At 36.7% G+C, this 24,041-nt stretch overlaps 2 protein-coding genes across 3 annotated transcripts in view; one reads left to right on the forward strand and one right to left on the reverse strand.

Moving 5' to 3' along the window:
• Nucleotides 1-2,146: 2,146 nt before the first annotated feature.
• On the forward strand, nt 2,147-9,703 carry LOC135471518 (uncharacterized). 2 transcript variants are annotated; one of them, XM_064750783.1, is made up of 10 exons: nt 2,147-2,195; nt 3,510-3,605; nt 3,885-3,909; nt 4,282-4,517; nt 5,207-5,349; nt 6,036-6,169; nt 6,429-6,519; nt 7,006-7,174; nt 8,296-8,413; nt 9,068-9,703. In XM_064750783.1, exons 2-10 carry the CDS (start codon nt 3,564-3,566, stop codon nt 9,235-9,237), a joined length of 1,128 nt encoding a protein of 375 aa, XP_064606853.1. In that variant the 5' UTR covers nt 2,147-2,195; nt 3,510-3,563; the 3' UTR covers nt 9,238-9,703. The 2 variants fall into 2 exon arrangements, with proteins under 2 accessions (XP_064606853.1, XP_064606854.1); XM_064750784.1 differs by lacking the exon at nt 2,147-2,195 and adding an exon at nt 2,286-2,548.
• Nucleotides 9,704-10,793: 1,090 nt separating this feature from the next.
• Nucleotides 10,794-24,041, reverse strand: part of LOC135470899 (nuclear pore complex protein Nup155-like) — a 30,050-nt gene continuing 16,802 nt past the window's right edge. Inside the window, exons 24-38 of the mRNA XM_064749948.1 lie at nt 23,494-23,627; nt 23,023-23,082; nt 22,643-22,774; nt 21,682-21,759; nt 21,275-21,471; nt 20,685-20,835; nt 19,988-20,092; nt 19,408-19,562; nt 19,127-19,256; nt 18,452-18,565; nt 17,979-18,099; nt 17,443-17,553; nt 16,560-16,696; nt 12,841-12,947; nt 10,794-11,287 (exon numbers count right to left, since the gene is read on the reverse strand). Of these exons, the coding sequence (XP_064606018.1) occupies nt 11,149-11,287; nt 12,841-12,947; nt 16,560-16,696; nt 17,443-17,553; nt 17,979-18,099; nt 18,452-18,565; nt 19,127-19,256; nt 19,408-19,562; nt 19,988-20,092; nt 20,685-20,835; nt 21,275-21,471; nt 21,682-21,759; nt 22,643-22,774; nt 23,023-23,082; nt 23,494-23,627 (1,871 nt within the window). The 3' untranslated portion in view covers nt 10,794-11,148. The remainder of the gene's footprint in view (nt 11,288-12,840; nt 12,948-16,559; nt 16,697-17,442; nt 17,554-17,978; nt 18,100-18,451; nt 18,566-19,126; nt 19,257-19,407; nt 19,563-19,987; nt 20,093-20,684; nt 20,836-21,274; nt 21,472-21,681; nt 21,760-22,642; nt 22,775-23,022; nt 23,083-23,493; nt 23,628-24,041) is intronic.

Below are 24,041 nucleotides of genomic sequence, written 5' to 3' on the forward strand. Positions count from 1 at the left end.
ATTTTCCTTACAGTTTACTTAGTAAACTTCAACCACAAAATTATATAACCCCTAACACCCCTAGGAAGGTGATACTAACCTGCGGTCGTTTAATGCAATGCAGACAAAATTCTGATATATTTTAACTTGGTGCAAAATAACAGTGCGGAAATTTATAGCATATCAACAGCCTAAAATCTCTGTGTGACAGTATTACGTTGCCAGTATTCCTTCACTTTTCTGTTCCCAGGCGCGTGTATAATTTAAAGCCAAAATAGAAAGCGACCCATGCGTTGTAAGGCGTGTGGTTCAAACCCGGCATTGGACAGGGAATTTCGTTTTTGCGCCAATAAACTATCGACGACGCTTGTGCTACCGTTTGCACAGTGTAACGTTCATTGAAGACCAATTTTCTTGCGCCAGTATTGTATATCAGTGCGTCACATGTGGGAAAGTTTGTCCATAAACTGCCATATCTTGATGGTTTACACCTGGCACTCCGGTTTCCTCCACCCAAAAATTGACCGCCATAGTGTAAGCGAAAAATTTAAAAAAACTGGCGTTAAGCAGTAATAAAATAAATAAATAAATGGATGGTGATGGTTGATATATATTACCACAACTACAAAAGAAAAATGTTTAAACAAGGAAGGGAAGTACATTTACATAAGTGTAGTATATTCCATGTTTTTTAATACATTTAGGCATATTTTAACTTAAATTGTGTTAGTTTACCGAAGCACAAAAAAAATCCTTCCTTAACATTAAACAGATGAAAACGCCTATATTAGTTTCAATACCAGAACATATAATAACTGGCATGTTGGCGAACGGCAATCGGTTGTTGGTTACCTAGATATATAACCGATATATCCACACCTCATTGAACACAAGCATAACTAGCTGGTCGGTAGACACAAGAACAAAACCAAACTTGCGTGACCAGTGAAAAGCTGTAGGTATTCTGCAGTTTAATTTTTCTGCATGGCGACCCGTTCACCGATTTGTCAAACTACAAAAGCGTAGCGGGTGACCAGATGTTATCGTTTGTGTGAAGATGACCCTGGGAAAGGACAGAGGTCACATTGCACCCCTTTTCAACCAATAGGTATTTCAGAAATATTAAGTGTACTGGTCACTTGACTGAATGGTATACAGATGGTCAGTTCCTAAACAATGAGGTCGCGAGTTCGAAACCAGCTGCATGTTTCCGGTCAGGTTGTCTATGACTTTAATTCGAGGAGTTTTTCAAGTACATCGGGGGGGGGGGGGGGGGGGTTATCCGGGTTTCTCCATACCACCAAAGCTTACCACCGTGGAATAATTCAAAGATGTTTCACGTTTAAATGAAATCTAAAGGAACCCCACCCCAACCCACAAAACTCAGATCCCACTCCTAAAAAAATAGTGTTATGTTCATAAAACATATCCTCTGATGAAGAATAAAATGTACAAAAATGAATCAGAAGTATATGGTGAATACGGTGTGTACATTGCTCATTGTGAATACAATTCCCTTTCATAGACCTACATGACAATTTTACTGAAGGCGTTCAATGTGTCTGTACATAATACATACTATCATGAACTGCCGCGGTTGCGACACTGTACTCAAACTTCTGAAACATGTATTTCTATGGCATGAACTCTTTCTCATACAACACATCTGATGTACCCGGATATCGAAATTCGCCGATTGTCTGCTCTGTATAGGTGTGATGTGGCGACGCTCTATTCCCCAATAATAATTTCTTGTTAGAAACGCACGGCTGAGCTGTACAGACTGGCTTATTCAATCTATTTTACGCCCTTCTTTATAGCGCAGCATATCTTCCCAACCCACTTCTGAATGCAAAGAGTAAAACCTGCTTTTGAGGTAGGTTTGCAAGACATGGGTTTGTTGGAATCTATGTGACAAAGCCTTTCAATTCTGGGCGTAAGCATGTACACGCCCTTGACGCTTCGTTGATTTTATTGAATCTTCAAAGATCTAGCATGAGTCTGTAGTTCATGAATTTCACCCTGCCCCAATCCTTAGTGGGCGGGACATGTGGTTTTGGTGACGAATTCTGGGTATCTTCAAACTCCGCCCCTTTCTACCTCTATAATGCGGTTTTGACGTATTATCCCCGAGGAATGGAGCTACTTGAGGTATTCTGCTTTGGTTTGTAAAGCTGCTATCTGGGGACCAGCCTATATGGTGTTCACAACGTAAAGTAAGTTTTAGATACCAGAATGTCATATTTCGCCTATAATCCGCGTGTACTGGATGGAATTGTGTTCAAATTACCTGTCAGAGATTTTGTACATAAGAAGTTGTAATCCTTTACGACTAAAATGGGACCCAAAAGTTAAACGTATGCAATTCTGGTGTGACGTCACAAAATGGAGGTCTAACACTCTCACGTGATCAGCTTTACTCCAGCTTTACTTGCAGGGAATCCGTTCCTCATAAAACCATCCCTGAGTTCCAATAGCAGTCTGGACAATTGTTGAATTTATCGGTAGAACATTTATAGATATTTTCACAACTAATCGTTGGATTATTTTATCCAGAAGATTACAGCAGGTCAGTATGTGTCAATATATGTCATTCATGAGTGTCCATTGAGACACAAGTAGAAATTAAGATTTACTACGAAATTAATGAAAAAATGTATGGTATATAACTTAAGTATAACGTAATGTGTGATATAAGATTCTATTACAGTTCGGATTACATTATTCTACAGGGTGAAGGAAACGTAGAACAAACACAAATAAGAGGAATTTTACCAATGTTCACTCAAAATATATTGAGCTATATCTGCAAAAATGCCTATAGAAGATAACAAAACTTAATCCAATAATTGGATAATCCAATTAGAGTTTAACAGTATAAACTAACTCGAAATATTGGACTACTCACCTCCACTGTATAAATGGCTTTGGAGATATATAACCGAAAGATAAAGATATTCCATTGGCATTCGAAATGAAACACTAAAAATAATGGACACAAGTACTTTTGCATTAATAATAAAGAAATCTAGACACCACCAGGTAGATTTTTAAAGGTTACGCAAGTTTACCTTTATAAAGTAAATAACATTCTTTATAAAGTGAATAATAACTTTTATTTGCTAAATTATTTGACTGATTATATGAATGATACACAATGAAATGTTTAGATATTAGGAACAAATGAGTTGGTGCCAGTTTATTTATTTTTATTTAATTTTTGTTATTATATACTACTTACTTTTCACTTTTGAGATGGTGTTCAGTTACATGGGTGGGGGAAACTGGTGTGCCCGATGTAATCCACCGACCTTTGGGAAGTTACAAACGAACTTTCCCACGTGTGGTGTACTTATATGCACAGTAAATTGGTTGATGTCAAGTAGTTTTGATAAGCTTGACAAACCGCGTCGACCGCCTCGTCCACTGCTTATAGTCAACGAGGTGACGTTGGTACGGCTGTGTCATGGTCACGGAACAGCGAAGGTCTCTGGGTCAAACTTTTAAAACACATTTATTCACTTTTACAGCCCTGGACCCCGAACTGCTCCAACCATCAAAGGCTGGTCTTTGACTGAGGAATCATGAGGGTTGCTATAGCCGCCGTCCTTGCTGCTCTTTTAACCGTAAGTTTGAATAACTTTGACAACATTATCGGATTATAGTTACTCAGCATCAAAACTATCATTTTTTGTTACACAAAATGCAGAAGAAATAAAATACTGTACATGTTTTTAACTATATTTGTTATATAAATCTTCTAGATATTTCTTTTTTTATTTATGTGCTATTATTTTATATTTATTTCAACATTTTTACTTTATTTACACTTTTTACATAACATTGTATGAATTTAAAAATCCTTTATTGCAAATTAACCCATTCGAGCCATTTTATCATTTCAGCTGACAAGCGCTCAGACCAGAAGTGGTACGTACATTCCTTTACCTGTAAGGATGCAACTGATTCAACAGTGCTACATTTTCGCTTTTCTTTCCCATATGACATGTGTGGAAACTGAAACAGAGAGAATCATAGAGCTGTTACGGTATTCTGGTTTCTATTAAAGACTTGGTTAAAGTATTTCCGCAAAAGATTCCATAAATTTAGGAATATTGACGTGTTGGAATTATCGTTGCTCAAAAGTAATATCATCTATACAAGACTAGCTGGATTGTGAAAAAAATAATTCTTTTGCACAATTTTTGTTTTCATGTAACCACAAAAGAAACACCGACTGTTAAATTCTAAGTGTTCCTAATGGATAGAACTTCATCAACCGTTTCTTCTTTTCCCTTCTAGCGACGGTCCAGTGTTATGAGTTTAAGGAAAAATATCAAATGATATTCACGGTAGAAAAAAATGACGACACAGACGTGAATTTTGTCTATGCTGTGAATTCTACCAACAGCAAGGTGGAGACATGTGCATCCAGCCTTACGCCTGAACTGTTCACGATAACAAATACCTCTTTCTCAATTGCCATCAACATCACAAAGAACATCGTTATTGTAGATGCAAACTGTGATCATACCAAGGTAAGTAAACTAGCGTACAAAAAACAATATAAATAAAACAACATTTCAGTCAGGTAATACAGGTAATCTGGTGTCTTTGTTTTCCTCTGATGATAACGTATCGACGTTGAAGTGTAAAATCAACAAAGGTAAAGGTGAAAATGTCTAAATTCGGAGATACGTACACATACTGCATTGTAGCAGTATCTGTATATGAGGCTTGATAACACTGATTGATTGATTGGTGTTTAATGCCATTCTCAAGAATTTTCTTTAATTATATGATGACAGTCAATTTTATGAGTGTAGTACACCTGAGGGCACCACCGACCTTCACCAGTTGCGTGACAAATGTCTTGACAATGCCCCGGTCGAAACAGCGAGGAATGGATTCAAACATATGACCTCATTTGCCATCGGTTAATTGCTTGAATATTTACCACCCAGCATTTACTGAGAAGAAAAGCAAAAGCTCCAAATTTTAACGAATTTTTCAACTGATTAGCATCATGCATAATCATCCAGAAAAGAATGACGTCCTCCTCACTCCTTTTGGATTTTGAGCGACACCCGGCAAAGTCTTCCTTTTTTGGCATTTTGTATACTATTGAGCCAACCTTTTTACCACAGTAGTTCATTTTCTTAATTATGCTTCTTTGGTATTTTAAGGTGGCACAACTTATTACATCTTTGTTTTCTTGTATTTGCAGGATGGTTTAGAATACCAATGGCAATTTTTGACAACTAAGTTTAAAGATGTGATCGTGAAGAGTCTGGACGTTTTATATGTAGTAGCTTGCAACTTCAGCAATGCCACACCCACCTTCATTTCTTCCCACAACAATGTCACCGGGTAGGTATTCTACTTCAGCTAGAATCATTTAATATCTTGGTAGTAAGAGCAGATGGACCATCACACTCAATTTATGATGTGGTTTCCAACCAAATTCGCTTTATTACATTTTTTCCTAGGTTTGGTTTTGCATGTACCTGTAAAATAGGACGTCATGGCGTTAGTTCCGTTCCTCTGAATTTTTAATTTTAACCCCTAGGTATGCATCTGTTCTGGTGGTGAAGGTTTTCAGAAGCATGAAGCACATGTACAAATACACTTCGTTGGCAAAAGGGAATTTTAACCGCTGTTGCTAGCACAACCAAATTACCATTAGATCAAGGTGTATTGAAAGTTGTATTCCTCCTTAAGACTTCTGGCACTGGGTATTCAGAACAGTTATATATCTTTATACACTAAAACTGTGACATAATTAACTGGTCCATTTCAGACCAACACTAGCGAATGTAATAGAATTTATCCACACATGGGTCGATCGAGGATGGCGGGGGGGGGGGGTCAATCTTAATGTTATAGCAAATATGATAAAGCAATTATACATGAATATGGACAGGTCTTTCAAGTTTAAATAGTCCTTATGACCAAATGTTTCCGCCATCGGTTGTAGTTTTCAAAATGTCAAAAATAAAATAAATAAATGAATAATATTGTGTCAAAACAACCAGCAATTTTTTTTTTCTGTCCAGTGATACAGCCGAGAACGCCCCCCAAATCAACCAATACACATTTGGAATAGAGGTTTTGGACTCCAGTAACGCTGTTGTGACAACTATTGCTTTGGGTCAGGATGTCAAACTCAGGATTAAACAGCTGACTGGCGGTGAAAACACTTTATTAAATCTGTCTATACAGGCCTACATATATGAACACGTCTGGACACTTAAGAATATCAGTTAACGGACTAATAAACTTTCTACAGATACGTCATACTAAGTCATACTTACGTTATGGAATTTATTACTGGTCTGCCCAATTGAGTAGATTTGAGTACAAAATGCAATCTTTCTGAATAACAGACGGGATATGTTATCAATAATATAACGTCGATGAGTTAACACATTTGGATGTTTATTTTTCAGATCCTGTCGCTGTAACTGGTCATACCTGCTTTGCGAGTCCCGATGGCATCTTTGACGGGACTGGCGATTACGAACTAATTCTCCCGAATGGGTTTGTGTTTGTTTCACCTTTTAATTAATAGTTACCCTCATGCCATGTTGTATTTATCGTGTCAGAAACCCTTAAATATGATTGCCGTTGAAATCGCAATCGAAATCCCAGGTAGAAGCGAATGACGATATAAATTTTGGCTTGAGTTATCTACAGTTTGATTTGATTGTATATATGTATATATATATATATATATATATATATATATATATATATATATATATATATATATATATATATATATATATATATACTATGAAGTAACTGTCAACAAAATGAATATCCCATTGTGACAAAGCCCAGAGTGAATAACGGTTTCACACATTTCTCAAAATCTGAAAGAGCCTTTGATGTGATGAACAGTTCCCGTCAGCAAGTCGCGAACATTGCAAATCAGGCTGCTTTATCATAGACATCCCTCTAACCTATATATGATTTAACGCGACCTATTCATGCATAGTGTTCAGTGTAATTTTCTATCACTAGGTGTCCAAGTGTATTAGGTGGCATACAGTTTATGACGGCGGGGTTTACCGGTTCTATAGGGTCCGCTATCTCCGGTACGCTCGAGCAGTTTCAGTTTACGGGATATCCCAGCGTGCACTATCAGTGCCTTGTTCGCTACTGCTTGGATGGGGACAACCAATGCACAGATGTACGTATCAGTAAATTATAGCCATTTAAGATACTTTTTAGAGCATGTATAAATGTACACAAAATGTCTTCTTGACGTAGTGTGGTAATGGATGAGGGATTTAAGAAATATACGATTTCTATATGTTTTAGTAGAAGTCAGGCTTATACGGGAAATGTCCAATATTTGAACACATCGCCACAGGCAATGAATAAATCTACGAATGAATCACCTGTATGCTTCACCAATGTTAGAAATAGGCCATTCCTTTGCCGAGGAGGAAATTTTAGGGTGAGATCATTCATACTGACAGCAGGAGAAAGTAAGGAAACACGAAATGATCCCTGTCCTCCCTCCCCTCTTCCTCCCCCAAAAACTAACTTACGTCCTGGTCACTATGGAGAAGGGGATGAGGGTGGGTGGAAGGGGGCTACAGCCAATCCACTACATCCTCACCTAATGTGAGACTTAGCTCCCCACAAAACTTCGGATTTAGTCCTACCGCCACAATAATATGACCTTCATCAAGTCTATAAATGAAGAAAACAAGTCAGATCACAGAAATAGTTTTCATTCACAAATTTGACGTTAAGCTATAATAATTCATTCATTCTTTTTCTAATGAGCGGTATACCTGAGAAAGGCGTGAGGTGGTTGCAATCGTCTTGACATACTGTTTTGATTTTTGATTGGTGTTTTACGCCGTACTCAAGAATATTTCACTTATACGACGGCAGCCAGCATTATGGTGGGCGGAAACCGGGCAGAGCCCGGGGGAAACCCATGACCATCCGCAGGTTGCTGGCAGACCTTCCCACATACGGCCGGAGAGGAAGCCAGCATGAGCTGGACTTGAACTCACAGCGACCGCATTGGTGAGAGACTCCTGGGTCATTACGCTGCGCTAGCGCGCTAACCAACTGAGCCACGGAGGCCCCGACATACTGTTTTGTATTCGTTCCGAAAGGACTTCAAGAATACAGGTTAGCAGTGCCAACAATAATGATACCATTCGAAGTACTGTTCTCATAGTATTGAAATACTGATAAATACTAGTCCGTAGTACATTGATCGTTTCCAAGTTCTAAGTTGCAGAGAAATAATCGAACCATGACATGGACGAATGGTTTTCTTTTGCTTAGTACTGTGCGTCACAGACAGGAAGAAGAAAGCGTGAAGTCGAAGAGGAGGAAACTATGGCACAAACTTCGATTAGCATAACAATGTATCCAGATCCGGTCACCGAAGAACAGAAATCAGGTAAAGTATAACCAAATTCTACGACTTAAATTACATAGAAGGCTTCCATAAATTTTGACAACTTGCATCACGGAAGATGGACTCACGAAAGGTGTTTTGTATATATATTCAACAGTCAAAACTCTATTCTCTTCAACTCACATCTTTGTTGCCGATGCATTTAGCTCAGATGGTAATGCACCTGACAATCCCATTATCATTACTCCGTAAATCTGGTTCGATATGTTTGAAATTTTTGCCGATGAAGATGACCATGAAGATTCATTCATCCGTAAAATGCAAACATGGCCATGAAACAATCTGTAGTATTTATGACTAGTTATTAGTTATAATAACACAAACGTCGTTGGAGTGTACAACATGCTAAATGCAGAAGAAAAAGAAACCCTTCGATTTGAAAAAAAGAGAGATAAATCGAAGCCGCTATAGAGTATGCCAATATATTTCCAAGCAAACATCCATCCTTCTAGTCCTATAGGCATTTCGTTTCATTTCTCTATCATTTACCTACTAAAATTTACAGCAATGTAGATCTAAATAGTGCGGTGTTATTCTCACATGTGTATACCTTTCTGGAAAAAATTATTTTGAATATTCAAAATCGCAAGAGTAGCAATTACATCTGACTCATTTAAATGACAATGTTGTCTTCAGAATGCGAAATCCCATCGAATGTGAAAAACAGTTGCCTGAACGACGTTGGCGTTATAGTGGCGTTTTCTGTACTGGGTGCACTTTTACTGGTGACCATGGTTGTGGCCGTCTCAGTGGTTGTCCGTGCATCTAGACAGTTGCAGGCCAGCCGTGCCAAGTCCGAGCTATGAGGAGGTTCAAAACAAAACGTGATACAGATCGTCGCAATGACTGATTATATATATATATATATATATATAATGGTATACAGCACCGGATCCGAGAGAACAACTCGGCGTATACTGCATAACTTTCAAAATTGTTGACAATTTTTTTTTTCTTTTGCAATACACATACGACTGTTTGTTGTTATACGACTGTGTATAATCTTGTACAAAATATCCGTGCATATATGTTTTAAGACGACGATTTGCAAAATAGTGCTGTTAATTATTTCGTACAAACTTAAAAAGCCTTGAAGTGCTGTCTTCTAAGCCTTAGATAGTGTTAACAATACAGATGATGGACAATGTGACATGTATGCATAACGTAACTGAATTTGCAATTTCAGGCTGGGTCAACATTTCCTGTGGTAAAAGGGGTTAAAAACTCAGTTCGAAAGATTTTCCGGGTGCAAATAAAGTATTTTATGTTGAAGTTGATATTGAGGTGTTCTTTATATTTGTTTATACTCACCACTCCAAGTTTGGATGATCATATTCACACAGAAAAGCAGTTTGTGAAATTTTGTCCCTTAAATACAGAATCGACGCTGACTGGTGGACAGTGGAGATTGAATTTCTTGTTAAATCTTACAGCCTTAGTAACCTATAGTTAAATTGAATTTTCCACTTGATTTCACACATTCATCGTCAATTGTGTTCAGAAGGATAAAAATCATCCAATTGAAAATGACACTTTCCACACTTCGGATGCTGAATACTTTGACAATAGAAGGTATTACACAGTTGACTCCGTTCTCCCTGAATTTTTTTTTTTTTTTTTTTTTGGTGAAGTTTGATTGAAAAGTGTCCACAGGCCATTTTCTTGAAGTATACTTCCCCTTAAGTAGCTCATAGCCAACATACCTCCTTATGGTAGTTGGAAGTTAAGAACTCCCTTAGCTATACTTGCGCTCCAGGAAACGGGTACAGGCTTTTCACCTGCATTCCCTAGGAATCTTTAGATACCTCATGGGTCGCTGTAATAGTAACATGACCGGTCTCGCTTCGTTTATGGAGTAAACCAGACCGCCCAAAGCAAATCACAAGCGCTTGGCAAGTAGTTAATTAACTCTCTCATAGTGATGCACTGGCCCACAACCATACTACCTTAGTAATACCTAGACACAACCAATCAGATGCTGCTCGATTAATCTCTCTTCCTGAGGTTTACTTTTTGATGCAGTTTTCATTTGTTTTACATTTTTTTCCATTATTGTCCACTCGTGTATACTTGTTTGCCGGACATTCCATATGTATGTTATTTGTGCGGTCTGCGAGATCACATTTCAGTGTACTACATAGAACTTTATGTATACTGCATCTATTCTTCATTCTCATAAAGCAAAAGCTTTACAAATGCGTCATTATAAAATGTAGAAGTTTCTCTGACATCACTCAATTAACAAAACCAATTGGCTTCTTTTAAAATGAATGGTCAACCTTTCAATATCGTATTCCGATTTCTTGAAATGTTCAACCAGCACATATCAGTATGACGAAAAACAACACAGAACTCTATGCATAATATTTTTTTAATTACATGAAACTGAAGTGAAAATGGGGAAAACAGTTTTATAAGCACAGAATATTGGTCTTTTAACCACAGGTACATTTATTATAATCTTATTTAATGAATTTCATAAGTTATATGAGAGACAGGTATGTTATTTAAGTTCACCTGTTCTATGTACATCTAGCAATGTATATGATAAGACATTCATATGGATCACTCTGCAAAATATCAGATCCCATAATTTTTATTTTTAACTTTCTTTTTATTGCCAGCACAAATAGCAGTACCAGCAGGTACAATAATATTAGCATACTAATAGACCAGTAGTACAAAACAAAAATATTCAAGTTTTCTCTCAAGGTATGCTAAAGTCTGTCAAGGGTGACTTGTAATAACTTGAAGTGCTGCATCAGGGTGGAAACCCCTGGCTCTGAGGAGCTCATGGCTTGTAACTCCACCAAATAGTTGGCAATGGCATCATGGCAAACAGCTGTGAACTTGCGTCTGTGATACAAAGTAAATTCACTCTCATAAGGAAAGGTTTAGACAATGGTTAGTGCAGTTGTCATGGTAACTTGTGTGCCATACTAGTCACATTACAACATTACATTCATGTCCCACATTATTCTTTCGCTGCAAAGTACATGAAGGTATGTAGGGTAAATTTGTCTGTACAGTGACGCAAGGTATGTCACATCTAATAGACATACTTTTACTTGCACTGTTGTGACCCTAAAACTGCTCCTTATCCCACACCACTTCAGACATCATTCATATGATGTTACCTTTTATCTCCTCTTTGTAGCATACAGTCTATAGAACTGTGAGGAAAAGGTGGGTCGGGTGATAATGGTAGGGCTAGAGCAAGAGATCAGGGAATTTCTCGTAGACAAGCTGCTTTGAAAGTAACTGGTACATCACACAAAGTACCACATTCACACTGATATTTGTCTGCCCCTATCACTTTCAATTACCCAACTGAAGACTACAGCACGTATAAAATGTATTTTTCATACACCAAGTAAACATCCAAATAAAAAATTTTGAAACGGACAGGCCGTGACGATTTAGCTACATAACAGTTTTTCTTCAAACAATTTTTTTTTTTTTTTTAAGGATGGGACAGTTAAACTTCTCTTTCACAAGAGTGGAAACAAAAAAAGTTTGGACTAGTTATTCCACATAAATATGTACTTCGGGTTTCCAATAGTTACACCCCAAAATTCCAAAGTTACAAATACTATGCAATACCACTAATTGTTGAGCAACAATCACAGACGGAATGCATATAGTGTGACTTACAGGGTAAACAAGGTGCAGACTTAGCGAAAACAGGGTCAATCAGTAACAATACAGTTCAAAATACAGAATAAATACAGACAAAATGACCATGTCCACAAAAACATCATTAGGTATTTTCCAAATGCTTAAGTGTACATTTGCTTTATCAAAAGTTTGGTGACCCTAGCAGCAAGTGTCCAAGAGATATTCAGATATAGACAGACCGAGAAACAAACAGACGCCAACCCCTGCAACATTATCCTTTGGGCAATTTCTGGCCCAAGGAAAATATTTTCCATATTTTTTTTTCTCACAATAAAAGTATAAAGAAAACAGATTTTTTATATACATTGAAGGCTTTTACAAATGCTCATTTATTTGAAAAAAAATTTATATATTGTATTGACAAATCTTCATAATCCACAGAAAACTTACATTTGTAATGCAGAGTCACGCATCAATGCTCATAAGTTAGCTATATGTCAATTTCTAATGCCTTTACTTTTGACCTTGCCACACCTTAACAGGTCAGACTGTATACTTTATCAGAGAGTTCATCAAACAGTTCAACCATGTATGTTTGGACGCTACGGTTATCTGATGGACATGATGGGATACAAGAGGCATCAGAGTGTTTCGAATTTGCAGTGACCTGGGCCAGCTCTCTTAAAACAAATCCAATGATGTCAAAAATTTTACAATGATACTTTAAGATGATTGAATCACATACCAGCCTCTAAAAAGGACTTGTGAGACAGTTCAACATATTACCTTACCTTTCAATTGGCTGTAACTGTTGAGGGGACTGGGTATAGCATTGTAACAGCCCATGCAAAACTGTAAGCAGGTGGAGTGGTCTCTTAATGGTCTGCCAGTAAGGGTCCTGCAAAAACAAAAGAGATGGCGACAATGGTAAACATGTGTACTTTGCAAAAGAAAATGGGTGTCCTGGGTAAAAATAATAGTAAACTGTAGTAAATCTAAGCATTTTTAATGGTACGTGTGTCAGGGTATCGAATTCCCCAAAACACAGCATGACAACAACAAGCAAAAGAATTGCACAATTTCAAGTACAAGGGCCGATTTCACAAAGCCATTTCTGACGTATATTGTAAGTCAGAAGTTGAAGACTTAAAACTTTGTTGCAATGCTTTGGTTTTGGTACTGCGGGGTGAAATTTTGGTACATTTGTCTTAAAGTGATATGGCTGACCAAAATTGGGACTTTTCAAAAAAGTCTGATTGGGAAGTTTTGAAATTCATTCATAAACAATATTCATTGAGTATGTTGAAATAAACAATATTCATTGAATATGCCGCTTGTACAAACCTAAAGTCCTGTCATTATTAAAATTCAACACAAAGAGGGCGGGCCATTTTGCCTCATTAACATTCGACTAAAAGAGCCTGAAGCATATGTGCTGCATTCAGAAACTTCCGGTCAAAACTAACACATCGAGCGAGGTACTTGTGGGTGACAGAAACAGCGACAGTGTGATCTTGCTATATTCCTACTCAATCGATATTCCTCCATCTAAGTATTATACTGAACATATACTAGCATGCAATAAGAGGAGGAAGCTTGGCTAAAAATGCTACTTATAATAGAGTTTTAAGGCGGTTGTCAACGAAGTCAGCCCCAGGTAAGTGGCAAGTTCAACAAGCACTAGCTAAGCAACATTTTCATGCTTCATGAGCCCCTTTTCTTTCTTCAATGTACTCCACCGTTCAAACTGACCACCAATTACAACTCTAGACTTGCTTGTCAATCTTTCAAGCTATTTGTTGAGCCCCTTTTTGGCCGATCCTGTCACAAGCGAGCCGTAGGTCTCGTGTGTAATCATCCATGTTTGGTTTACATATGAAGTTTACCAAGCCCTGTGACTTAAATATTCTGGCAGACTTGTCAGTTCTTAGGTTTTTTGGTTATTTTTAAACATTGACTTAACATACAATGCTGGGGGTGGGACCAATGAAAAGCTTGTAAATTTAATTCTTGAGAAAAATACTCAATATTCAAGTCATTCTATAAATACACAAAATACCTAATATTTGGGTGACCATGATGCTTTAAGATCACAGTTGTGAAGTGATGAAAATTTCAGTTTATAGGGCCGAAAAAAATAATCTTTAATTGTATTTCAAATTTTGACTTAAGTCCGTATCTGTCTTGTGGAATCGGCCTCAGATGACAAAAATTAGCATAAGTGCAGAAGGTGTTTTACATACAAACAGAAGGAGGCAAAAAATAGCATGAGTATGGGAGGTGACCAAGATTAGCATTATGTTTTACATAAAAACGGAAGAAGACAAATATTAGCATAAGTATGGGCGGTTACAAAGATTAGCAATATGTTTACATACAAACAGGAGAAGACAAAAATTAGCCTAAGTACAGTAGGTAACAAAGATTTACATAAAAATGGGAGGAGACAAAGATTTGCATAAGTACAGGAGGTGACCAAGATTAGCACTATGTTTTACATACAAACGAGAGGAGACAAAAATTAGCATATGTACAGAAGGTGACAAAGATTAGCATTATGTCTTACATACAAACGGGAGGTGACAGTAGGTGATTAAGATTAGCATGAGTACAGCAGAAGACAATGATTAGCATTAGTACAGGAGGTGACCAAGATTAGCACAGTACAGGAAGTGACCAAGATTAGCAATAGTACAGGAGGTGACCAAGAATATCATAAGTACGGTAGGTGACAACAATTGGCATAAGTACAGCAAATAGCAATGACTAGCATAAGCAGAAGTGGTGACAAAAGGTAATGGGGCAAATCCCCACAACCCTGAAAAAAGGTTAAGGTCATTAAAAAAAAGGGAGGCCTTAAGACATGTTTATAAGCCTAGCTGTCGATACTTTAAATGACCCCAATTACCCGAGGAAATAGGCCATTATTCAAAATGCCTAATTGTACATATGGTCTAAGTTTGGTAAACCTGACTACAAACCTTTAAATGATAAGAGTGATTCCGACATTGACTCCTACAACACCCCGCATATGTACCTACATGCCAAAGAAAGGCTATTAAACTGTCTACTAAAATATGGAGCTGAACTAACCAAAACTCATCGGGGCTCTGCAGTTTTTCACAATTGAATCCGCAAACACAAGAATTAGATATATTACTGCTCGACATACAATTTTGGAGACACCTTAGCAACAAGAGCTACACATTCAAAAATGAACCTATGAGCTGAGAAATTCCGTAAAATGTCATTTGCATTGCTTTCAATATGATTAAGCTTAGAGAACACCAGTGAAGTAGTTTTCCACAAAGTGTTGAAAGTGAAATATTAAATCAACAATGAAAACATAACCGTAGTTCAAATGTCATAACAAGGTCAAAATATTCCTAGCCAACATCAATTCTGGCTAAGTAATTGTACTACAAATTTCAGCTAAAATAACGGAAAGGATCACACTAACTTTACTGAAATTAAATAAGGTCACACAGACATATGGTCTGGCAAAATTCATTTTCATTAGGCTTTCTACTGGACCGGAGATAAACATGGTCACCAATTCTTGTAAAAAGATTTGGTTGATGGACAAACGTTCACTTCGCTGTCATCAATTTGCAATGCTATTCGTTTACTAGGAAGCAACTTTCAGAAAATACAAGCCATTCTTCGAAATCTAGAAACTGCAGCTATTCATTGCTAAAACGACAGTTGCCTGGCAACTCTAATGCTTTTTTTCATGCACCAAATCACTCTTAATGACTACAGCGTAAGTTCTTAACGCCAAACCAAAAAATGGAGATCTTAACGCCCTCTGAAGGAGAAAAGGAAGTCTGTAGTGGCATAAAACTATGACCGCGTACATACCACTGGTGGCCGCTTTAGATGCATGTCCGTCGCCAGTTGATTCAGATTCTTACAACCGCATAACTTTCTTCATGTGACACAAACAAAGTCAAGTACTTTCAAGGATCTCCACATAAAAATGGTCAAATTCAAGCACTTTCCAGTCCTTGAATTACCAAAATAAAATTCAAGTGCTTTCAAGGTTTTCAAGGACCCTTGCGAACCCTGTTTACATAAAAATTAATTCAAATTGGGAAAATAAATCTGACCGAAAAGAAAAAACCCACATTAAAAATAAGAGGCATATGAGATCACTGGATCATATTTTAAAACACCACTTGCACATATCAAAACTAGTGAGAAAGGGAATAAACTAGGAAGCTGACGTGTTAAGAGGTTGAAGAAAATCACTTAACAGTTATCAATAGTAGTAGTAGTGAACATAAGGTTGATGTTCCAGCGGTAAGTCATAAAACAGATATTAAAACATAAAATGGATATTCCAATAAAAGATGGATCAGGCAGACAAACTGAAACTGATTACAAAAAGTTCAGCAACAGCCATTAAAAGGGACTGGTATGTGTGAAATGACTGAACACCAAAAAAGTAGAAAATCTCTAAAAGGGAGATAACCTGGCCTCTAAATACGGTTAAATATAAATGTATTACCTTTGATCTGAACAATCGGTCATAGATTTCATGGAGCACGGGGATCTTGACACCGGTCTCCAACATAGTTCTGAATGTCCATTTAGAGTCAAAATTCATCTCACAGCTCCGCTGTTCTAAATATCTCACAATGAAGGCTACAAATAATCCAAGACAATAACATTCAACATTTTTGCATCATCACAAGTTTAGGTAAAACCATATTTTTTAACAATACTGACAACATGTTAGTAGAAAGTTTGGGACAATCTTGGACAAATTTATAGACCAACAATTTTTTTTAAGTTATATCATTGATGGTTACCGAGCAACACAATTCAAGATTCAATTTGCATTACGTGGGTCAGTTTAATGAGTCATGGGTTCACCAAACTCAAGTGCCAGGAATAAATAAACAGTCTTTGACATGTGAAAGACAGCTATGCACATCACATTTGTGCAAGATGAGTGATCTGCAATGAACGTTAGAATGCCTTAACAATTTCACCAGGAATCCAGTTATAGCAACAGAATCTACAAATTCCCTCTCCATGCCTGAGTTTGACCCTTCACCTTGTGTGTCTTAGTGACTGAAAAGCAAGCTGAAATGCTCTAAACAACTCATCTCTAATCTTTAAAGAAAGCTCTCACTGGCTTACTACTTTTTTTCTTCTTTTTTTCAATCACTGCATATTGGATTTCAGTGCTGGACATTGCTCTAGAAATGCTACAACATGTGTATTATGTAATTAGCTCCATTAGAGCTTAATTAAAATTGTAGAATATATAACTGAACACCATCCCTTTGGCCAAATAGAAAAAAAAGCTTTCCGCTCCGCTTCATTTTAACCACTGAACAACATTTTAAAAACACACACAAAAAAAATTTACAAAATCTTCTCACCTAATGGAAAGTACTGCTCTGTGTTTACATATAGTCTACCAATGGACACCAATTTGGCATTGATGGTGGCCATCCTGCTTGCTGCTGACAGTCCCACAGTTTCAGCAAATTCTGAAATGGACAAACCATAACCATACACCCTAAGTCTCAGTGTTCCAAACACATATCACTGTTTCTGATCAAGATACCATGAACTGCATGAACAAAATTCAGTGAACAAAAATCCTGAACATTACTCCTGTGTTTCCTTCATTTATTTTCTATTTGATTGGTGTTCAATTCTCTGCTCAACAATTTTTCCCTTACATGACAGCAAGTGAGATGGAGTCCCAGAAGTAAACCATCGACCTTCACCAAGCACCCGACTTAAAGTCAAATTAGCAATGGCTGGATTTGAACAGTGTGATACCTATGTATTTGTGTAGTAACACTTTATAAACTTTCACCTATAAAAGTAACTGATTAGAACAGAACAGCCTATTTTAACTGGGAAAAATGCAGGCAGTTTTACATCAATATTCACTAATACCTCTTACCTCTGTCAATTATATTGAGCCATAAATCTTCCACCAGTGCAGAGTCATGAAGACCTCCACATTGCACAATGGCGAGCTTACACTCAAACAGCCGGAACCGATCAGCAAAGTCTTCATACAACTGCACAAAAATCAACATCAGGAAAGAAGTTGAGATAAGAATTCATTTGTCTCTTTTTATCTGCCTTAGTGATTTTTGATTCCAGTAAAGGTGTTACCGTAAATGACCTAAAATTTCGTCCATGACTAAGTTGCCTTTTGGGATGATTATAAGACATACTACCCTCTAAATGATGAGTTAAACATTTATCAACTTTTATTTGTTGATGCTCAGCAGGAAAAAGGAATTTCATTACGAAATATAATATCAGAAGGCTTCTTACTTTACTGCAGAACCAAAGGATATGATTGCTAAGAGAAACTGAATAGTATGTTAGCCCACCATTAAACACAAATCTTTTCAATGTATTTACCGTCGTTATGTCATGAAGGTTGGAGTCCAAACGTTTTGCTGCCTCTACCACATCAGGTAAGCCCATGTTCAGTTTACTTATTGCATCATACACCTGCATCTGTAATCTTGCAACCTGAAAATATCACACTCTATCATGTCATAGATGTACATGCAGAAGTACATAAGCATTGAGCCTCGTGGCATTATACATTTTTATACAACTAAAGCACAAATTTATAAGTCTTATTTTCCATTAAACAGGAGAAACTATGAGTTCACGGACAACAAATAAATATGAGTGAAAGAAGTTTTACCACTGATTTTGGCAAAAAAATCTATCTTTGCTAAACATATAAAATTTTCTGTACTTACCAAGTACAGCTCAAATTAATGCGTTTCAGTAAATACAAGATTCATACATATATTATTTATGGTATTAAATTGATTCTGAAATCTTTAGGCACTTTATTAGTGATTTTGAACGGTAAAATATGCACTCACCAGGCTGCTATTATGTAATTATTTGGTTTATTAAATAAATTTGCACCATTCGAATTTTTGCCCAAAAATTTTTTGTCTGAACACTTATCCCAACACCATTTCATTAACAGTCATGATGATTTTATGAGAGAACAATTCCCTGAAGAAATCAAAAGATAAAAATTAACACATGAAAAAATTTCAATAAGCTTACCTCCATCTTTTCCTCCAGTTCATGAAGAAATTCTCCCTCTGTTGCAGAACTGACAGTTGTTCCTGAACTCTTAGCACATATAATGGCCCGGGATAAATACTCCAAACGTTGGGTGAGTGGGATGTCATTTCTAACATGGAGGGAAAACAACAAACAAGGAGTTCTTTACAGCAGAAAGTTTGCAATTTTTCTTCTGGGTTAGCAAATGACACAAAAAGCAGTCATCTTGGGTATACTAATTAAAGTACAATACAAGACAATAAACACTACATCTAACTCACCCATGTCTTTCTGCTAAACATGCTAAAATTTTGGCAGCTGCAGGGAAATTGCGTGTTTTCTCGTAGTATTTCCACAACATATCCATCATGGCTGTGCTCTCTGCCTGGGTGCCGGTCCTCCTTTTCAAGAATGGTTCCAAGAACGGAGACTGGATCTGCAGATGGCAACAATTTCCATTCAGCAAATATCAAAGAACTTTCCCTGATAAGGCATTGTAATGAACGTCAACACTGTAGTTGTTTTTATTTTCAATCATAACCAAATGTATTTAAAACATAAATAAACACTCTACAAACAAACTTTCCGTTTTTAAACACGTTGCCGCATTACGGCATAGTATGACAATTGCTAAACAGGAAACTACATGCAAAATACATCATTTTCCCAGTATTTCTCACACATACACTTACAAGAAGATACTTAAAACAATATCTAACCCTAGTTTAATTATATATAGTTCTCCACATTCAGTGCTCTATTTCATATCAAAAGAAGATGCCAGATTGTACTGGGAAAACACTCTTTTTGTAGTGCTGGTATATCTTGAAACGTGCATACTGTTGAACTGATAAAAGCTACCTGCAGAAGTTGTTCAGAAAGGTTTTTCTTGACGAGCCATTCATACAGTGACACATGAAACAACTCATCATCTGACCTCAGTGCCATTCTGAAGACCTGTTCCTTCTGCAAAGGTAATTCAGAAGAACATAAATCATAAGATTTTGAGCGGATGTGTTCACATATTAACACTTTTTATTTACCACAGCTTTAGCAGTAATTTAATTATTCTAATCCTGTTTAATCTGCTCAGGTCATGATTACATATTTCAACAAGGAACAGATATTAAACTATGAGTTTAGAATCTTAAATGCAGACATTTATATCTATACAGGTGTGAGAATAGCACATGTACAATATTACACCTTTTGTGTCCTTCCTAAAAATCTCATACCTTTGCTATCAAACCTTTACTAAAAAACACCCTAATATCTCTAAATATCCATGTAATTTTAATGCATCCATACATGCAGAACTTTCTGTAGGGACTTTTGCCTCAATTAGCAGAGAGAATGCAAGCGGAAATAAGCTCAATAGTTTAGACAGATGAGTATACACATCACGCATAACATACATTTTTTATTTATTAATTTTATTCCAGTGTTGAATAAAGCTAGTAAACCTGCATTAGGCCCACATCAACGGTGCTTATAGCCCCTTGCCTTCTGAAATTGTCAAATAAACTTGGTATTCTGCCCTGCATGCACCATTACTTACATATTTCTCTGCCTCCAAGTTGGAAAGTCTGTCAGGGTCTGGGGCAGGGGGAGGCCCCGGAGATTTGGGCACACTGGGAGCCTGAGGGTGGGCAATGCTCTGAGACAGCAGGTAACCAAAAGTTTCCAAAATACATGCGTAACAGTCACGTCTGGATAAAAAAACAACCCACAAATAACATTGAAGACTTGGGGCGAAGATTTTAGTGTTGCACAGCACCATTTCAAATTTATTTGGACTTTTAAATGTATGTATGGCTTTCAGGTTTAGCACGATTTTTAATCAGAGAAGTGCAATTTGCCTCTGCAGTAGAAGCATGCTAGGTCATGGGAAACAAATCAAGAGCACTAAGAGAAGACTGCTTAACTTACTTTTAAACTTCCAAGATTTCATACTACATGTTTGCACATGCAAGGGGAATGTTATCTGATCTGATGAGGTTATTTCATAACTTCCGTGAAGTTCATATGTGCTCCTACCTAAACAAAACACTTTAATCTTCAAAATCTCATGAATTGTGAGTTAAAAATGTATTACTTACAGTTATATTGTTTTACTCGTCAAATTTGTCTACAGGGTGTATGAATTACCTCTTTAGGTAGTACTGCATGCCATCTGTGTCCTCCATTGGCTCCCCACTCTTGTAAAAGTGAAGGGCTAGATTGGAGGGGTCATGTTTCTGAGCAGCGGTCAGACATAGGTCAACAATACCCTCATAGAAACGCACACTTGCAAAGCTATTGCACACAGCAGGAAGGTTCAGAGGGCATACAACATCCTTGTACAACTGAAATGTAGAAGCCAAGAAAAAGAATAAAGCCTCTGTGATAAAAAAAAAACGAGCCTACTTGTAAAGCAAGAAACTGTCATATATCTAGCATTTGATAACTCAAAAATCACTATGATCAGCACAGATTTCTGAAATGTTTAAACTCATAAATTTGTGCAACCATTATTTCATGTTTACAATTATCAAATTGAAATTATTTTAAGTTACCTGAAGGGCCTCTTTCAACTGTTCTCTCTTTTCTGACTGGTTTGGATTGGATTTAGCAGCTTGCAATAATTCATTGGCCTAAAACAAACAAGGAGGTGTATCTCTGAATGATACATATTTTTTCGGGATACAAAATTTCTCAATTTCCACTTCTGCAGACCATTTAAAGAGAAATTACAATAAGGCAGCTTCAATAGTTAAAAGGCATATATGGAGTTAGCTTTTCTGATGAGCAAAACATTATAATAGCTGTAATTGCCGTAGCTTGCTGAACTTTTCAATTTTTCAATAAATAAATATTAGAAAATTACATATCCCATTTGACAGAATAACAGTGGAGCAGTTTGTCTCTAAGAAAATGAGTGTTGATTCATTAGGCAAATTAATGTAGATATATTTTTAAATCTAGCACATCTATGAGTTATAATAACCATCTCTGCAAACCTTAATGAGCTTCCTTTCCACAGGTTCAGGTATCATGATTGCAAGAGGTGATCATTATGCAACTTTTGGTAGCAAGACATGGGACATATACAGACAAAATAACAGACCCACAGCAATAACCCTTAGCCACAACAGGCTAAGGAGTACAAACCATTGTCTTCTTGAAGGCTATAAACTTTTCCAATCTTTTCTCAAAATTGGAAATGTAAGAAAATATTTTATCTGTATAAAATACACACACTTTCAAAACACGTATAATCAAATTTACTATATTTGACGAAGTGTTTCTAATGTTTCTTAGAAGTGTTCGAAGAAAATGTGGCAATTACACACTGACATATGGTAACAGAATATTTGAAACCATCCTAAAACTGCTAGATTGGATGCATCTAAGACGTGAAGAAAGGCTGTATTTGCCACTGAAAATTATGTTCCAAAAAAAAAAAAAAAAAATCAGGAAACAATACGACCAAAACTTAAACACAACACCCCCTAGACTAATAAGATGTATAGTTACCTTAGAGCAGACTGCATCATCTTGGCTGTACAGTGAGGGACAAATCTCTCTTAATCGACTGCTTATGGCATTAATTGTGGCATTGTCATCCAGATAACGGTTAATTAAACAAGTGATGAGTGCTCCACACATCTGCAAAACAAAGAGGAAAGATCCTTATCTCCATTAAAATGTTTACAAAACAATACTTTATTCATCTTTGCGATTGTTCTTGACAAATTCAATGATCTATAGAATATTTCACGAACATGTCAATGCCTTAGACCTCTGGGCTAGTGCGGGCCGCTTTAGACTCAAAAAGAATAAACATAAACTTGTCTCTTCTGCAAACAGTGTTCATACTAGCTTGCTTTTCAACTTTTTATTATACATACACTTACTTCTTTCCCATTTACAACAAGCTGTTTGAAAGTCATTGCCCTTAGCTGATCTTGATGATCCTGCATAATGAAAAGAAAATAGTCAGGATGATAATTAATATGATTCCTGCAATGAAAGGGACTTTAAACAACAAATCAATTAATGCATAGATATTTGGAGTAAAGTTATTAATGGTGCTTTAAAGACAAAGGCATGCATGCATGTATAGTCCCTAATAAGCAGTATAAAGCTTCTCTGAGTCCAATAGCAATATATGATAATAACAATAATTGCTCTCACACCACCTTTCATATTTCTGGACGGTAAGAATATTCTGGAATACAACGTGCAGGAATCAACATGTGCATTAAATGTGTTACATTTACACATAGATGCATTAATTATCCATTCCATATTCCTCAACACCACATAGAATGTGTTGTTAGAAGCCATAATGAAGAAGTTTTCACTGATATGATGGCATGTCCTACCTTGGGAAGATTAGCAGCCAAGATGTGAAACTGATGGTCTACCAGTACCTTGAGAAGACCCAACACTTCACACGTGTGTGAGAGAAGATTTTCAATGCTGTGTAAAGAGCATTTCTCCAGTTTTGTGGCCTCAGCTGAATATAAAAACAATTATTATAGTATGTATTTTCCTCCCAGTTTACATGATAGATTATTGTGCCAACTACTGAAAATTGTAAAACTTTGTGAATTGTTAAATAGCAAAAGCTATTCATTCCATTTCCTGGTACTGCTGATTCATAACCATAAGTACACCACAGACTACATACACTAACCCAAAACAAATTATACTAAGAGAGTTATTTATTTAACTGGCAACAAATATAATGGCAGTAAATTTTATGAGCGGTAAACACCAGCATTTTGTCAGCAGTTAGGAGTCACACATGTAAGAATTTATCCCCCTTTTGCTCCCAATGAAAAAACATACATTTATTAATTTTATGTATTTGATGGTGTTTTATGCAGTACTCTAGAATATTTCACTTTTATGGCAGCGGCCAGCATTA

The sequence above is a fragment of the Liolophura sinensis genome, chromosome 7 (assembly GCF_032854445.1).
Source record: "Liolophura sinensis isolate JHLJ2023 chromosome 7, CUHK_Ljap_v2, whole genome shotgun sequence".
Lineage (NCBI taxonomy): Eukaryota > Metazoa > Mollusca > Polyplacophora > Chitonida > Chitonidae > Liolophura > Liolophura sinensis.

Excerpts from the sequence above, each read along its gene's own strand:
- LOC135471518 (XM_064750783.1), top strand. The coding sequence starts at position 3,564 with ATGAGGGTTGCTATAGCCGCCGTCCTTGCTGCTCTTTTAACC. Across the intron at positions 5,350-6,035 it reads TCCCACAACAATGTCACCGG|TGATACAGCCGAGAACGCCC; the intron begins GTAGGTATTCTA and ends TTTTCTGTCCAG. Across the intron at positions 6,520-7,005 it reads GAACTAATTCTCCCGAATGG|GTGTCCAAGTGTATTAGGTG; the intron begins GTTTGTGTTTGT and ends TTCTATCACTAG.